Genomic DNA, 19,121 nt, shown 5'->3' on the forward strand with positions numbered 1-19,121 from the left:
ATATTCTTCTAGTTTATTTTTTTAAATAATTTTATTTTTTATTTAGTTCATTAATCTTTGTGTAGCTAATTCTGGTGCGGTGAGGGTTAATTTGAGCCTTTTCCAAGTTGTTTATTTTCTCACTACCATTTGTTAATAAAATAATCCGTGCTTTTCCATATAGGTCTGTGATACTTTTTCATTTGTTAAATTTACATACACACACACACACACACACACACACACACACACACGGGTCCGTTTCAGAGGTTGCATTAATCTGAAAGATTCTGTTTTTGAGATTGGTGGTAGTTGGGGTCGGGGGTGATGGTTCCTGTCCTTTTTGTCCCAGGTGTTACAAAATTACAGTAATTCTTGGTATTGTCTTGATGGAACGGGGGAAAGCGGCGGTGCGGAGGCACTTAGGACCCAGGGGAAAGCCAGGCTTGGTATAGAAGGACAGAGTCTCCGGCGCACACGCCTCCTACCAAAATCACAGCCCCGTGGAGCCGGGGCTCTCATTCACAGCTTTCTAGAGAAATCTGAGCCCGAACCTGCCAGAATAGGGGATCTCACCCACTCAGCTCAGCAGCGAGGACACCTGCAGAAACACATTCCTAAAGCAAGGCTGAGCGGCTGTGTGAAGGTATTTGTTGCGTTTTTTCTCCCTTCTGTATTTGCAGCGCCTCCCCGCCTTTCCCCCCAGCTCTTGGGATGCCATGGCTGCGGCGTTTCAGCACTTCGGTGCGTGGACAGCTCCCATCTGCAATCCCTCCGCACTCCATCCCTCCCGCACCCCACTTTCCACGCCTTCGCGGTCCATCCTCCTCCTCCCGGCGCCCGCTCAGCCTGCGCTCCCTTACACCATCAGCACCCCCATCTCTCCACCATCACCGTCATGATCTCCACCATCACCAGCGCCGTAACTACAGTCCACACAACTGTGTCTTGTCACTTAGACAAAGCCCGAGGTCCTCAGGGTAGAGCAAAAGAACCCAAGTTTTCAGGCGCAGGAAGGAAAGTTCAGGTGTACGACACCCTTGAAAACAAAGAGACGCCTGCTTGAGAGAAAGGGAAAGTGAAGCCAGGACAGAGAGAGACCCTGAACAGGGGGACAGATGGGGCACTTGCCAGACACCAGCAGTTAGCCAGCTGCCTTTCAGCAGATTAGGGGCTGTTTTAGTTAGTTCAGCAAATTAACATGGCCTGGGGTATAGTGTTATTCCAGCAAAACAGATATGTAAGCTCAATCTGTGTTTCTGGTTTTCCAATGGAGAATCACCAGGAAGCAGGGTGGGGGTGACTGATGACTCATATTCACCCACACGCCAATTTGCCTTCCTAAGCGTTTATTACAGAAACTCTGGAATTAAGTTTTTTACTGAAATGTTTTGTAAAATGGAGACCCCCAAAGATGAACTCTGTGGCCAGAGTAAAAATTAAAATGTTGATGATGATAACCTAACAAATGTGGCTCTCATTGGAAAGTGCTATTTGTTCCAGGGTCTCTTCCTGTCTAGTTATTTCATTTCGGTTTTCCAACCTTAAACCTCTCTTTGAGGCAGAGAAGATAGATCCCTTGGCCAAAAGGCCAAAGTAGTAATGATATTCAGAGCAGATGGCCTGTCTTTGTTCATCACTAGTCAAGGACTGACTCGGATTTGGAAGGCGAGATTTTTGTGTGCTTTCTCAGTAATCAGGCGATAACACCATTTTCCCATAATAGTAAAGGGTAATAGAGTGCAAAAATTGAAAAGGCATTTTATGTAACTATGTTCTGCTGGGCTCTGCTTTTAGAGTGCCATCATTTTCTATCTCAGCTGAAGGGAAGTTGGAACATCTTTCAAATATCCGGAAGGTCCAAACCCAAGTCATAGCACCTCTTTAATTTATCCAGGATCATCTCTTTTATAAGAGTTAACAAACATCAGAAAATAAGAACTTGAGCCTGTCAGCAATGAAAATCTTTCAATGAATACCCATTTAATCAATTATCACTGAAGAGCAAAGTATTGGGTGGGTTTTTTTGTTTGCAAATTATTTTTCATAAACATAACAAAATAACATCTTAATTAAAAATGAAATGGATCGTGTTTTCATATGAAAATAATGTCAGGTCACATGTAACAATTAAGTTTAAACCAGAGCACAGAGAAGGCTTATTTAAAAATCACTCTTGTACATTTATTCTGCTTTCCTTAAAAAAAAAAAAAGTCAATAAAGCAAGTTTTGTCTAAACTGGCTTGCTCATTTTGTCAAAAATAAAGCTAGTCAGAAACAAGTATCTTCTGGAAGAAGTTTTGAGGAAAAATTCACACCAAATACTCTTCTGGAATGAAGAAGAGTAGATTTTGTCAAAAGGTACTTGCTGCTATTAATTACATAAATAGTGGAATAATTCAATTTGCCTCTAAAATTCATTCATTTTTGAACTCAAACTAAAAAAACTAGTGAAAATATTTGGTGAAATATTTGCTCATTTATATACTGTCTTTGGATTGGTAATCCACAGTAAAAAAAAGACCCCTCACATCCCAAAGAAACAAGATTCTTAATATACCCTTATCTGTTTGCAAAGAATGGTTCATCCCAGATAATTTTTTAAAGTGTACATATTGCCTGTTCTAGCTGCTTCAAAACAGAAACTCAGGCCAGGAATCCAGTGCCTCTAATGCTGCTGCCTTCCTGTGCTTAATACAATTTCCTGAGGTTGGGGAAAATTCAAAACAATGCTGCTTCGGTGAGATTTACAGGCATCTGTCTCAGAAGTGATGCCTTTCTCTGATGAAATATTATGCTAGGCTTATTAATTTTTATAGAGTGCTCCTATCCTGGCTGCTTCTTTTATTCTTTCTTCTATTAAGGGCTATTTCACTTTTTTCGTATTTTCAGTAACATAACATTCTCATTTTTATAATGGATTTAAAGGTGAACAGAAGACATATTTTCCATCACAGTGGCATCATACATTTTTGTAGACATGTTCACAAAGGGCACATCCTTTTGGAATCATGGAGTGCAAAGCTGGTAAATTTTTATTTCCCAAACAGGGGACTCGGGAACTCTTCAGAGCTAGTGGTGTCTTCTCACTTTTGCAAGCTTTACAAAAAGACACCTTATTAACCCTGAGAAGTCTATTCATGACTTTACACACACTTCCTCAAAGCAGAGTCATCCTTAGTAAATGGATTCAGACTTATTTGGATCATTTCTCCTTTCCTGTTACATAGTTACTGAGACAGGAGGTAACATAGCAAAATGAATATAAAAACTACAAAGTTTGGTCCCATGTAGTCAGCCCAGAAATACCCCTCAACATTGCCAAGAGAGATCTTTTCCTACATTACACCCTTCTCCCAAATTTTGATAATTTTGATCGTTGTTCATTTTATCCAGATTTCAGTGGAATAAATTTGTTTCAGGAGATCCACAGTGTGAATTACTGCAAGTCTGTAACCCCCAACATCAATCCCAAGTGTTGTATCTCTCTAGACAGAACCATGCTTACCTTTCTATCCAAGTTTGTCTTAGCTAAAGCGAAGTTTGTCTTTGGTTTGATTCTTCATGGATGTGGAAATCAACTGGACACTCACCTTCCCTCAAACACCTTTCATTTATTCAGTTCATAAGTTCATTATTGTTCACTACCTCTGCTCCCCTTCACAGCCCTTTATCATCTCTTCTCTGGCCAGGTGCTCTCCCTTTTCATGGACATGTTTCGGTATGAGAAAGTTTTCTGTGTAGGCAGCTAACTTTCTATGAGCCTTTCTTCTTCCTGATTTCTGAGCCAGCAGGAATTTTCCCCATATGTGTTTCAAGATGATTGCTCTTGTCTTCTGGACCCTTTTAACCACATCTCCAATTTATTGATATTATGTAAGCCAACTTTCTCCACCTCTTCTCCTTAAAATCACATCATGTCAATTCAGCTTCTGTTACTGGTCAAACGTCTTGCCTAAAGCTCCATACCTTTATATGTCTTAAGTTACATAGTGTATTCAGTGTTCATTATGTTGTAGTTTGGGAGGAAGGGAAGTCCTGGGCCTGGGAATGGCGGAAGGGCTCCCATCACAGGTTTTATGAGTAAGAGAACTCTAGCCTGATGTGTGATCAAAATAACACAAAATAAACAAAACATGAGATTCTCCTCTTTTTCTCTCTCTTCCTTCTTTTTCTCCCTTCCTTTCTCTTAGCATTTCTTGCTTACCCCACCCCTTCCTTTCTTCGTTGTTTTCTGTTTACATATAGAGCACACAAGCACGTGTACAATTAATGGAGTGAGTGATCTGATAAACTTTTATGAGCATTGGTATTCCAAAAGGAGTGAGACACTGGATGTGCTTTTAGTCTCCTGTTGGACACAGTAGCACCGTTTTTCACAGACAGTGTGAGCTTGACCTCACAGGTAATTAACCTACCTTCTCAATCCTTTCGATTCACTGCAAATCCTCTTGAGCAGTGCTTCCCAAACAACGTACATACAAATTGCCTGGGAATTCTGGTACCCGTTCAGCAGGTCTAGGTGGGTACTGACATCCTGTATTCCCAATAAGCTCCTGGGTCCTGCTGATGCTGCTGATCCATGGACCACACTTTGAGAAGTAAAGACAACAAACAATTTCCTTCTTTTTAAACATTTCCACCTTAATATCTGATTAACAAATAATGGCACTCATACTAAAACAAAACAAGAACCATCCTGGGATCTAAGACAATAACAGCTTAGAAATTATAACTGTAGTTGAGGAGAAATTTATACAAATAACCCCTTTCTTCCCACCTCACCCTTATGCACCTTGTTGTGTTCTATGTTGACCTCGAAGTTTTCTTAACTTTGATTCCTGTGGCCAACATCATCTGCCTAATCACATCTAGAAGGGTCCCAGTCACATAGAATGCTGGGGAAAACACTGAGAGGAAAAGAAATCAAGTGGATTTAGTGGCCGTCTTTGGGTGAACCCTGCCTTTCTTACATTTTTCCAGATCCTCTTCCTCTAAAGAGTCTATTCTTAGAGAAATACCCTCTTCCCTTGATGAGAGAAGAGTCACATGTTTGTTTGTTTTTTCCTTTCCCTCCTGCTGATACTCCTAAGAAGCACAACTAAAATTAAATTTTAAATTGGGGCATTGACTGCCAGTGACTTCTTATGGGGATAGTTTAATAGCATAGAAAAAGTTCTAGTCTAATTTTCTACATCTTAATACATTTTTCCCTGTAGATTGTCTTTATTTAACATACAGTGAGGTGTAAGGTAAACACTACTTCAACTAAATACCCTTCTACAGTGAAGAGGCAGAAAAACCCCATGCCTTCTTTACAAGTTGTCTTTTCCATTAACTCCTTGAATTATTTTTCCCAAAGCAAACTAAAAGAATAAAAGTCGTATAGCTTGTTCTAGAACAAAGGTCACAATCGTCTGTCAAAAGGTCCATCTTCAGCGTCCCAGACTACTCTAATTCTGACCTGGCATTTATTTTGGGTACAAGTTCCCAGTGTCCCTACTCTGATGGAACTCATTCCAATTTACTCTTAATCTTTCTTGTGGGCAAGAGCAAATGGGAGAAGATGACTGTGTGCTTAGTTGCTATTTTAAAGGGTGCCAATGGAGTCAACACAATGAATATTTATATGGCAAGGGTAAGCCCTGGGCTAAGATTGAGCTAAAGGTGATGGACATTTGACCGTGAGCCAGGGGCTAAATTCTGGTCACACTGTACTTTCAGATGATTAAAGGTCTCCCTTTTATCCTTCTAGACTTCTCTTCCTGCCCCTGGTATAAGTAGTTCATAACTGCAAGTTGGGTAATGTTTGAGAGAACATTGATGGACTAGGAACCATTCTGTTCTCCCAGGATTTATGTTCTTTTGCCAGTACTTATGCAGAGAAGTCATACAAGCCCTAATGGTCAGTTTCAAATTCATCATTTGGAAAAAAGACTCTTTTCTATTTAGCACCAAAGAATATTATAATCAGCCAGCCTCTAAGATTAAATGTAGGTGCCACTGGCAGTAAGGGAGCTTATCATCTTTCGGAAAAGATTTCAAATACAGTTGTACTTAAAAAGAAAGATTTTTGCTCACTGTGATTTTCAATTTTTGTCTAGATGTATCAGCAGCATCTATTTTTATTTCATTCAGTATAAAAATTCCTTTCAGCATTCCTAGGGGAAAAACATAGTTAAAAATTTTGAAGTGAGATTTTAGAAAGGTGAAGAGTCATTGGGGTTAACTTAATTCAATATTCATTTAAAATCTGGAAACATAATTTTCACACCTACTAATGAATGAGGTAGTTGATTAGACTTTCATGTGGAAAGGTTTATCTCTGAGATTCATTTTTCATTTTTTTCTCATAAAAACAAATATGGGTATAGTTTCTCACTTATATTTATATTAATTTAAATTTATGTGTACTTAAAAAGATTCTTTGTATTACCAAGAACATCCCAATGCAATAAATATTTGAAGTATTTTCATTATTTATTGATGTTCTTATATTTCCAACAGTATCTAGGCTTCATAGACGTTATCTTTCTGGTCGTGACAACAATATACTCTTTCCTCCCCAGATCTGGCCAACTTTACAACATCCTTTAAATGATCTTCCTTAGGACTGGTGGGGCGTGGGTGTGTGCCTGTTGTGTGAGTGAGTCATTGTGAGGGCACAAGTGGTGTAGAGAAATCACCTACACTGAGTGGCAGGGCAAGGTCATTGATAGAACATGGGCTTTATGTCAGGTGGACTGAGGTGTGAATCTTCATTCTTCTAGCTATAATTAATCTATCTAAACCTCAGATTTATCCTCTCATATAATAATTAACAACCCGGCTTTAAAGGTTGGTGTGGAGATGAGATCATAGAACATCAAAGCTGTAGGCACATAATAAGTACTCAGCAAATATTTGTTTCCTCATGCCCCGAGTTTTTAACATTAGTTTATTATCTGACTTTAAGACCAGTGCTTAGTTGTTCTAAGACTCAGTATCTTTTTATTTACCTGGAAACAACAAAATTATGGTATCAACAAGATTACAGTAAGTGTAAAATGGAGCTTTTTATTTCCAAAGCACTTTTACCTACATCAGTTCACATGGTCCTCAGCATCTCCTAAAGAATTCTTTTGCTTCTATTTCTTGCAGTATCACTGTAACAATGAAGAAAGATAATTGGTGTAAAATGCTTTGAGATAATACATACACATGTACATAGTCTGTAGACAAGATCTGGTTATTGGCTTATATTTAATGTGTGTTTCTGAAGATAATGAAATAAATGAAAGTAATAAATTATAAAATAACCAAAATCAATTTTATTTGAATTATTTTGCTTTCTGAAATGACTTTTACACCTGGACTCTTTAGTTCATAAATACTAGGATATATGTTTATAGGTGTGTAGGGGTGTGTGTGTGTGTGTGTGTGTGTGTGTGTGTGTGGTGTGTGCGCGCGCGCGCACGTGCACTGAATTTTGCATAAGGGAATACACAAATAGATCTTTTCTAATGGAAACTTGAGAGGAAGTGAGAATCTTAAATCTATGGATGCCATGATTTCAAATATCACGATACAAAGATTCTTCTTTTCTCTCTCTCATACAAAATACTACTACTTAAATGTGTAGTTTATCAGAAAAAACATGCCGTTAGAAGTGGAAGTTAGCTCCTATGTTGGGCTCCCTAGGGCACATGGTGAGTTACTCTCCATGTATCTGTAACAATGTCTAAAAAAAGAATCATTTGGGACCCAAAAAGCAATGGGAAAGATGGTTTCTGAAGGCCCACATGCATCTACCTCAAGTACCCTTTTTGATTATCAAGCACATTTCAGTCCCCGGATCATGTTTCGCACTCTGCTAGGCATGGCAAAGTATCAATCCTTCAAATAGAATGGCAAGATCTTTGATCTGGCATTTTAGCCAAAGGAAAATACATAAAGGAAGAGCAAAAGTTTGCGACAGCTAGAAAAGGCATCGACAGCTAGATTTTTTAAACAGCTTTAGTCATCTTCTGGCGAAGAAACAAGGACAACACTAGACTTCTGTAAGGTATGGTATTAGGCTACCGAAGAATGTCTGTCAACTCCTTCAGCACATTTAGGCTTATAGAGTGGTAAATCTAGAAGGAATTTTAGTAAAGGACAGTAGGGTTCTGAGAGGGAAGGTGACTCACTGAAGGTCACACAGCTCTTAAGTAGTAAATATTAGAACCTCTTTGCTACACATAAGAGGCAGAACAGCACAGTAGAAAAGAGCATGGGACTGGAGAAAGATTACTTGGTCTTGAATCCAATATCTGCCAGCTAGTAGCTGTGTAACCTTGGGAAACTCATTTTACCTCTCTATGCCTCAGTTCCCTCACCTGAAAAATGCAGACAATAATATACTCTTCTCATACAATTGTTCTAAAGATTAAAGAATGTAATATATGAATAGAGAGTATTAAGTGCCTGGGACATAATAACTACAGTTATAATAAATTGGAAATTAAAGCTCTTGTTATTATTCATACCCCTAGGACAGAAAACGACTCCTACTTCATGTGATACCAAGTCCAATGTATCCCTTTATACTTGTTTGACAAATTTAGAAAAGTTGAATGAGAACCAAGTCCTTCACGTGAACAGAAGACGACAGTCAAGTGAAATGCTACGTCCCGGAGAACGTTCTTGAACGGCATAGCATTTTTAGCCTTAAATATTATCAATTGACATTGTTCTTAAAGTAGCAGTTTATTCAGAGATCTGAAGTGAAGGATTTGCCTTTAATGGAAAATATCTGTTTCATCCTGAGTATGAAACCCAGCGATCCTAGCTTGGGTTCTCTCCCCAGAAGCTTCTACTGTATGCTGAGGACAGAATAAAGATGTAGATTGAAGCAAATTTATTTCAGTTATTATAGATTGGAGGCATAGCTATGTGTGGAAGCAGGCCATGAAAAACGCAACCTCCGCTCTCTCCTTGAACCCATAGTAATTTATTTCAGAAACATTGTAGAGTTCCCTGAACTATAAGGTGTTTAACTTGCTCCCAGAACCTTTAAATCTTCTGAAGGGGACAAGCTATTGCTATGACTTGTCTAAACGTCCTGTGCCATGGCTTGGAACAGGGACCATCACCGAGCATGCTTCAAGGAGGCAGTGATCTGAAGTACAACGTGCCTAGGCTAAATTCTCCTAGGAAATTAAGTTAGCTGCAACACTGTCATTTAAGGAAAATGATTCCAGAGGCATCCAACAGAATGGGAAGCAACTCACTCATTGAAACAATGTTTTGACTACCTTCTTTATGCATTTACTCTCTATATTTTTTCGGGCACCTATGCCCCGGTAGACACTGTGTTAGGTGCTGAGGATAGTTGGTGAGCGTAACAAAGGTGCTCCACCCATGGAGCTCACACTCTTTGTGCCAGGCCCTGTACTGGGGATACACAGATGAGCGGGATCCAGCTCTTCTCCACAAAGAGTTCAGAGGAAAAAGGGAGGGAGGAAAATGGCAGTGAAATGATGCGGTCAGGGCTGTGAGGCTACCAGTGACCTGTGAAGGTCAGGGAGGCTTCCTAGAGAAAACGGTGTCCAAGATGACTCCTGAAGGGCAAAGAGGAGTTCGTCAGTGGTTATTCTTTGTCAAGGTCCTGAGAGGTGAGGAGAAATGTCAAGTGACTCTGAGTGGCTACTTGGCCAGATGGTGAATCTGGAGAGAGATAGGCACCACACGGAGAAGGGTCTTAAAAACCTTATTACATAGTTTTATACTTTATCCTAGGACAATTGGACAATTCAAGGAATGACATGAGCAGATTTCAATTACAATACAGAGAACGGACGAGAGAAGGGCAAGTTTGGCAGCAAAGGTGCCATAGGGAGAACGTTGCAGGGCTAAACAGACAGTGTGAGATTGGATGGAAAAAATGGGCAGATTTAAGAAATATTATGGAAGTAATTGTCTGGAAGTGGCCAATAAGGGAGAGAGTGGAATAATAGTGGACTCCCAGGTTTTTAGAATGGAAGCTGCACAGAAGGTGACATTAGTCACTAAGGGATGGAGGTGGAGGGACAAATTCAAGATGAGGAACGATGGTTAGTTCAGGTTTAAGCATATGGAGTCTGTGGTGTGTAGAAGATGTGTCCGTGAGGTTGCTGAAAAGGCAGTTGGATATGTAGCCTGGAGACCGAGAAAGAGCTATAGACGGAAGTTATATTACACGTAGGCGGTCACATCATGGGGCAAGATCCTGGAAACACCCACTAAAGTGTTCACAGAAAGAGAAGAGGGAGCAGGGATCAACACGGCTAAAAGAAAAATCACGATGTCTGGAGTTAGAGAGAGTGGGAGAATGGGGGAGAGAGTTTTAAGAAGGATGAAGTCAGCAATATAAAATGTTGATAGGGGTCACCCATAAAGAGTACTGAAATTTGTCTATTGGATATAGGAACAAAAATATCATCACTAGTAGGGTGACCATCTTTCTGGGTTTGGTTAGAATTGTCCCAGTTTATAGCTATTGTGCTAGCATTATTATTATTATTATTAGCATCCCCTCATGTCTAAATTTGGATAATAAATTATATGATCTTCCTGGTCAGTTTGTTGGTGGAAATAGTAAGGACATATTGCTGTGAGTGTAGGGATGAACTAGAAAAGGAGACATCAAACAAGGGAATTTTCTGAACGGCTTTTGTAAGGCTACTAGACAGGGAATTTTAACCTCAGATGGGTGTTGAACGAGATGGGTTTGGCAGTTTCTTCCAATCCTGGGAATAGTTCGTAGCATTATTTTCCATTTACAATCCTAAGTCCTTAAAATTAGTGAAGCTCAAGACTTTATTCTATTTCTTGTTTTTGCATATGGCAGAGCTAAATGCCGTTTTCTTACAAACTATTCTACAAAGCCAACATTTTACACATCGAATTTCTATTACTCCCTCATCTTGACAATGAATACCAGTTACTTTAACTATTCTTCATCTCCCCTATACCACAATATAAAACAGAAATGTGTGAGTTGACTGTCTCCCTTAAGAACTAACTGGTCATTCTAAATTAAGCAGAAGAATAATTTTGTCTTTTACATTATTTTGTATGATAAAGCATTACCAATAATAACTAAGTTGGGAATAAATATTCTTCCTCTGATTGCAGATACTGTCGACCTAGGAAAGCTAGGAAAAAAAAATATGCCTTCAAGTTCATTTACACCTAGTATGTCTTCTGATGTTTAGAACTTCCAGATCATACCAAACAAATATCTGAAGACATTAAAATATGAATTTATATTTAAAATGAGGAAGATGTAAATAATATAGATGTCCTTCTGTATACCGTTTAGGTGTAGACATCTTAAGAGATATATATGAGGAGATTAAAACAATCATCATAAGTAAAATAATATCTCCGAACGACAGGAAAGTTATGTAAATGGGAGGATTTTTAAGCCTGTGTGGATATTGGGTCAGCAGGAAAGCAATCAGGAGTTTCAAATCCCTTTGCCTTTCCTACAGAAGACTAACAAAGGCAAATAATAAAGCCGCTTGTAAGACACGTGAGCATCCTTTCTCATTGCTGTTGAATTTGATTATTGAAGGTCAGGCTTCCAGCCACGAGGCTGCCCCCCTCCCCCTCCCCCCAGCTGTTGTCAGCTCAGTTTTGAGTAATTAGGTACCTGTGGGGTTAGGATAGAGTGACCTTTAACAGTCCCTTTTTATTGTTAAGATGCAAATAACTGCCTTTGAAAAAGGTGGGGGGGGGGTGCATTTCTGTGAAAGGTACTTCTCTTTGAGAAAAGAGGCTAATGGGGAGGCTAATAAATTGTACAGCAGCCCTAATTTCTCTGCCACATCTAGGCCTGTGAACAGCCCCATAAAGCATGCTGTAACAGAGAAGGATCTTTCTTCTTAGTGTTTCTTTTTTTTTTTTTTAAATTTTTTCCCAACGTTTTTTATTTATTATTTTTTGGGACAGAGAGAGACAGAGCATGAACAGGGGAGGGGCAGAGAGAGAGGGAGACACAGAATCGGAAATAGGCTCCAGGCTCCGAGCCATCAGCCCAGAGCCTGACGCGGGGCTCGAACTCGCGGACCGCGAGATCGTGACCTGGCCGAAGTCGGACGCTTAACCGACTGCGCCACCCAGGCGCCCCTCTTCTTAGTGTTTCTTAAAGTACTTAATAAAAGAGCGATCTATTACTAATCGGACCATACACTATTATGGTAACTAATCAGTGTGACTAGAAAGTTCCAAATATTTGCATATTATGCATTCAGGAGGTCAACAATAAAATTATCCCAATTACACCATTTTAAAGATAATTTAGCCTTTGTTCTTTGGAAACCTAATCAAATCCACAGCACAATACTGCCTTTTTTTTTTTTTTTTATCTAAGTTCCAATTAATTTGCCCAGATTTTCTTTGTATCATCACTGTTTTGTCTCTCTTGTGTGCATTTGTTTTGCAGTAAGAAATGGTCTCGTTTTTGCCTCCTTTCTGGATGGCCACCACCACATAGGACCTGAATGTCCTACTGCTTTCTAAGAACAGAAAGAAGGCCTTCGATTTGTCTGTTTCAGTGGCAGCTTGGTAGCAGAAAAACTGTTGAATGGGCCCCGATTTCAGCAGACCATCGGGTGAATGGGACCAGTCTCCCTTCTTCCAAAATATCAGCAATTAAGCACTTGGAAAGGAGATTTGGCCAAGATGACCCATTTACAGGCCGGACTCAGTCCAGAGACTATAGAGAAAGCTCGCCTAGAACTGAATGAAAACCCAGATGTTTTACATCAGGATATCCAGCAAGTCAGGGACATGATCATCACCAGGCCTGACATTGGATTTTTGCGTACAGATGATGCCTTCATCCTGAGATTTCTCCGAGCCAGGAAGTTTCACCAAGCAGATGCCTTTAGACTCCTGGCCCAGTACTTTCAGTACCGCCAGCTACACCTGGACATGTTCAAAAACTTCAAGGCTGATGATCCTGGCATTAAGAGGGCTCTCATCGATGGGTTCCCCGGAGTGCTGGAAAGCCGAGATCACTACGGCAGGAAGATTCTTCTGCTGTTTGCGGCCAATTGGGACCAGAGTAGGTAAATGTAGATAGTGTCTTTCCTTGGTTTTTCCTTTTTATAAGCATACGTACTGCATGTTTAGGGTCGTATGGCTTTCATTTAAAAAAAAAATGAAAAAAAATGTGTGACTAACGAGCTTTTCTTTAAAAAAATATGTATATGTATATATATATATATATATATATATATATATATATATATATATAGTTTCCCCTCCCCGACCCCAAAGGAAGTTTTAAGGCCAGAGGATTACTGTCATCAAATGCATTTCCAGATTCACAGCAGTGTTTTGGAACAATAGAATCGTAGTGTTAGAATGGCAAGACGCCTTAGAAATCATTATTATGTTCATCAGAGTGGGTCATTTATTTTCATAAAATTGAAAGCTGGTCTTCTAGAAGAACCATATATTCTGCCTTTAGTGTTCTCATCTTTAACAGCAAAAACAACAAAAATGGATTCAGTAGATGGCTTTAAATCAAGTGTTTTCATCACGTAAATAATTTCTTGGATCCTCTCCATGACTTTAATATCCTGTATTTCTTCGGAGTGCCAGACCTCTCTACCCAAGTGCATCTCTCCCTGAAAATCCTGTAAAGAACCTCGAACTCAGCATGTGTCAAATCGAACGCACCATCTTTCCCACTATACCTGCTTTTCCAGCCTTCCAGTCTCCCCACCCAGAAATCCGGGTGTCGTCCGTGACTGCTTCTTGCCTTTGCTCCTCACATCCGATTAATTGCCAAGGCCCACGCCTTTCTTCTCAAAAGTCTCAAATCTCGTCACTTCTCTTTGCTCCCATTGTCACTGCCTTGGTTTAGGTTCTCTTCATTTGTCCCTTGAATTTCTGCAACAGGCTTGTCACGGGCACCCCTGCCTCAGCTCTAATCTTTCTCGAGCCATTCTTGTCCATACTGTAGCTGGAGTGACCCTTCCAAAATTCTGTGATGTCGCTCTGCTGATGAAAATTCTTCCATGACCTGAGAAGCCTTCAAGGTAAAGTCAGGTCCTTTGCAATCCATCTTGTACATCTCCTATCTCCTGCTGTACTTCATCCTCTGGCCTTCGCATTCTCTGGTCCAGCTGGAAGGAAGTATAAGCCTTGCTTTGAATGGCTAAGGTTTTTCCATGCCTCCAAGCCTTTGAACTTGCCTCGACAAGCACCTAAAGGAGAGAACCACCACTTCTTATCCCAATTCCAACCACCCTGGACCCAATCTGCCCTACCATTTATACTCATCTTCCTGCTTCTTCACTCTATAGTCTTCATCTACTGCCAGCCCCAACCCTTTTTAGTTAAGTGCCCTTCTTTTGTTCATATTTCCATTAACCTATTTGCAAGAGGAGTGTAAGAAACATTGTTAGTACAGCTATTATTTTGGAATACTTACCTCATACTCTGTTAAGCATTTATGTATATTGTCTCATTTAACCCAATGAGAACTTTCCACAAAAGATATTATTATTATCCCTGGTTCACATTTGGTGACACAAGACTTTGCGAAATTAAGTAGCTCGCTCAATGTCACAGAACTAGTGAAATATGGAGTGGGAGTGGACCCCCCAGCAGTCTGACTGGAGAACGAGTTGTCTCAACCCGGCATTACTATAATCGTGTGTTTACTTGTATACCCTTTCTTACCTCTCCACCCGAGTCTGCAAGTTCCATGAGGTCAGGAAACTGCCTGTTTCGTGTCTTTCATATCTTTTTGGCACAGGGCACACTATCCAACAAATGTTGAATGAGAAAGAATGCATGTATCACTCTCCAAAAGTTCACCTGTGGCTTTAGTTTTCACAGAGGTATAATCGTTGAAATTTTTATGGTAGCTGGGGAGACGCAGGTTTGACTTTCAGGATAAACCAAATAATTTCTCCCCAGTATAATTAAAAGGAATTTGTAAGGTGGCCCTTTATTACTTCCTATCATTCCTCCTCCTCTTAAAAATGATAATATTATAAACTAAGTAATCACTGGCTATTTTCTGGTTGATAAATTGTGATAGCACAACTTAATCCTGAAAAGGTATTTCAGGGTCTTAACTCTATGAGTCTAGAGTTTGGTCAGCTCTGCATCTGGGCGAGAATGCCTCTCCACGTTTCTGCTCTGTTAACACAAGGTCCCTGCCAGAAAAGAGTCCACTGTGCAATCCAGTGTCCTTCAGTGTGCAAGCATACGAACAGCTAACTCCCATCTGCCATCAGAGAATTCCTTCTGAGACACACAAACCATCAACACAGGGCATCCGTCTTATACCAGAGAAAACGGCCATCCTTTTGAGAATGGCATGTTAACATGTTGAATTTTGGAACAGGACAATTTTGATGATTCTGGAGAATAATCGTGCTGACTTCATTTGTTCTTAGTGGTTGTAAGTATTCTAGAACTTCCATCTGTTTGGATACTAAGTAGTGATTTATCCATAAAAATACATCACAGCAAAATATCTTATTTTGTATTAGCATTCGGCCCATGTATATCACAAAATGTGTTAAGAAATAATAACAAATAATAATAGTAAAAAGAAACGAGTCTCCAAGAGAATAATCCAAATGTTTATGACTACAATAACCTTGAACAAGTTACTTCACTTCTCTGTTCCTCAGTTTCCTCAAGTGTAAAATAAGAAGCTCAAGTTAGGTAATCCCTGAGACACCTTCAGCTCTAATGGCTCATGAACGTGGAGTTCATTCAGCCTGATCCTATGGATGGATGGATAGGGATTTTAAAATTCACTTTATAGCTTCCTAATTCACTAGGCTTTTTGAAGTAACCTCTCTCTTTTTTCCCTCCCACCCTCGCCCCTAGCCTACAAAGGCTGAGTCTACTTGAGACGATTTTTTTCCCCAAACTATACAATACCATTTGTTCCAAATATTTTGGTTTCAACAGGAAGGTAAATGATCAGGCTATCCCAGTGACAACCAAAGATCATTAGAAACAAGCAAACCTCAGTTGGAACCCGGCAAGTGACGTGTGCTTTATTGGTTATGTGACCTGGGACAAACAACCTCTCTGAGACTGTTTTCTCATCTGTAAGGTGGGGATGTCTAGCTAATAATGCAGTTGGGACGACCAAATGAAAGATGCACTTAAGGAACACAGCTCGTTGTTTGGCACATGGTAAGCACTCAACAAATATGAGCTTCTGGTATTATTATTAATATTATCAAACATCCCACTACAAAAAGAACGGAGCACAGAGAGTAGATAAATAAAGATAGAGACAGGAGTACAACACTCGAAAATGAAAGTGGGCCGGTGGGTGCGGTCTGCCTGTATGGCCATCCTAAGAACTTCTTTGTTTTCTCCCCGAATACATTCCCTGTCACACAGACCCAGATTAAATGAGGCCCAAAAGGCCCGGAAGGGTTGGCACAGCTTTGCAAAATGATTACTTCACTCTCATTGGGCCCCTAAGATGAGTGGGAAGTGATTTGAGTATCTCCTGTGAAAGGTTTGCTGAGATTAAGATGGTTATTAATATTTATTAAAACCGTGTAAATCTCATTCATCTAAACCCAGATGCCACGAACAAAAGCGCAGAAAGGTGACCGGTAGGAAGCGCTGTCCTCCAGAGGCGGGGCTCCCCGGGCCTGGGTGAGGGTGCCAGCTGGAGTGCGGGGGCACTGGGCTCCTGGAACACACACTGGCCTCCTCCAGAAATCAGGCCTCAGCAGAGAGCTTTGTGGTTTCTGTATTTTCTGAGGCTACCAGGCTGAAGTGAGATGAATTAGATGAAATCAGCACTCACATATTTATTCATAAAATGAAGCTGGCCCTTTCTGGGTCATCAGAGGTCACCTTTCAGCCCACCTGCTTGGTAAGTAATGGAGACCTGGGGGGGCACCACTGCTCAATGGGCCTTTTGATCTGTCTCACCTAGACTCTGTTTCCCCCTTAAGATCTGATAAAAAGGAAATCCATTTCTTGTTTCTTTCTGGGCTGCATACTTGTACCTGGTCATACAGCCTGATTTGCCCGTGAATGCCCTTCCCACAGAGGGAAGTGTAATCATAAAGGAGCATGTCTGGTTTTCTTGGATTTTACTCAGCTACAAAGGAGTTAAGTTTGGTCAAGTTATTTTACTTTCTGGAGTCTCCATTCATCAAGTGGAAATGGGTATAATATCTGGCATGTGGAGCTGTTGCAAGGATTAACCCCAATTGCCCTGCTTGATGGTGTCCAAGATGCGGAATAGAACAGTGATTAAATGCACTCAGAAACTCCGAAGCCAGACAGCTGGCTTCATATCCCAACTGTCTCCTAATCAGCCATGTGATTCTGAGCAAGTTGCTTAAATTCTTATTACACTGTTTCTCACCTATAAAGTGGGGCTGATGATGATCATAGATTAACATTAGTTGGTGTTCCACAAATGGCAGTTGTTTCTTAAGAAAAAAAGAAAAATTCCAGTCCAGCAAATATCTAGGCTACTGGGTCACAAGATGTACTTTCCAAATCCAAATAGCAGGATTTGAACCATTACCAACTTTCCTCCACCTGGAAAGGTATAAAGGATGCAGTTGAGTCCCCAAGCCACCATGCTCCAAAGTGCTTTAGGGAAGCTCAGTCATGACTGGGAGGCTCTGAGAAATGACCTGGTCTTAGTGCCCCTCCCTATTGTTGTTTATTACATTCTCAGGCTATGAGAAAGATATTTGGGAAGGAAGGTCCAGATAATAAAAGTCCCATGATAAACTACCATAATATCCATGTGTAAACCAGCTGGTCCTCAGGGAAAAACAATTGGAAATGCAATGCCAATCATAATATATAAATGACACTTGACCTTCTTTTGTCAGTGTATTGTTTATTTCTCAAAATTAAGAAAACTCAGAAATCCGCAAACAGGTTGAAAATTAGTTGGTCCTTTCAGGAAGCTGGGGCACCTGAAGGAAGAGCTAAGTTAGGGTAATTGAGTAGAGCAAAAAGGGGGCTAATGGACCATTTCATTACTACCTTCATGCTTATAGAGTTATTGTAAGAAGCCAATGAATCTTGTAGACTGTCTTTCCCCACCGTACATAACAAGGGCTGAAGGTTTGGATCAAAGCACAACCAACTGGATGGAAGATTAGGGAATCTGAGCTGAGACCTCAGACCCAGGGCCAGCATGAGGGTGAGGGATGGGGCCATTTGCCTGGGGTGTAAAATTTAAGGGGGGCACTAAAGCACTCAGTGATCAAAATAAATAATTTTGTCATAAAATGTTTTTATAGTTCTAATTTTTATTTTATTTTATTTATTTATTTATTTATTTATTTATTTATTTATTTAGAGAAAAAGAGAGCATGAGCTGCGGAGGGGCAGAAGGAGAGGGAGAGTAAATGTTAAGCAGGCTCCATTCCAGCACGGAGCCCAGCGCAGGGCTTGATCTCACTGCTGTGAGATCATGACCTGAGCAGAAATCAATAGTTGGACGCTTAACTGACTGAGCCACCCAGGTGCCCCTGTCAAAATATTTTAAAATCAAAATTAATGCCAAAAAATCCATGATGAACAAAATGTCAAAATTTAAAAGAAGGCAGGATAAGATCATTAATTTTTCCTTGTGCCTCAGGCTCCCAATATGCCTTGGCAAAGCACTGCTCAGGCCAATCAGATTTCACAAGAGAAAAGCCTTAAGTTGGCTCCTAGTCAATTGTATTACAGCACATAATACTGAATATCTGTATACTATACAGCTGCACAGAACCTTATGATTCCCAAGCGTTTCCGTGTATGTTTTCTGATTTAATGCTCATTAACCATTTGGGGAGTTTTAGTACCACTAAGGGACAGATGACAAGAGATCGGAGGAGGAGAAGATCCTTTCTAACCAAGGAACTGAATGATTCATCAATGGAAAAACTTAGACTCAAAGCTTCTAATTCCAAGCTCCAGAGACATCTGGAGCCAATTGTTCAGCCCCTGAGTGACTAGTTATTCCAAAACATGCACGGAGCTTCTGAAAGTCTGTAAGTGGATTTCCTGGAGGTGGGTACGTGTGTAGATGAGTGCAGTGAGTCACAATGGACAGGATCAGCAGGTTAGTGGCAGCGATTCTCAAAAGGAGCACAACGGCCATTCAGAGCTGCTCA

At 40.3% G+C, this 19,121-nt stretch overlaps 1 protein-coding gene across 1 annotated transcript in view; it reads left to right on the plus strand.

Moving 5' to 3' along the window:
- Positions 1 to 459: 459 nt before the first annotated feature.
- Positions 460 to 19,121, plus strand: part of CLVS1 (clavesin 1) — a 172,860-nt gene continuing 154,198 nt past the window's right edge. Inside the window, exons 1-2 of the mRNA XM_078441449.1 lie at positions 460 to 625; positions 12,428 to 13,055. Coding sequence (XP_078297575.1) covers positions 12,601 to 13,055 — 455 coding nt within the window. The 5' untranslated portion in view covers positions 460 to 625; positions 12,428 to 12,600. The remainder of the gene's footprint in view (positions 626 to 12,427; positions 13,056 to 19,121) is intronic.

The sequence above is a fragment of the Panthera onca genome, chromosome F2 (genome assembly GCF_046562875.1).
Source record: "Panthera onca isolate mPanOnc1 chromosome F2, mPanOnc1 haplotype 2, whole genome shotgun sequence".
Lineage (NCBI taxonomy): Eukaryota > Metazoa > Chordata > Mammalia > Carnivora > Felidae > Panthera > Panthera onca.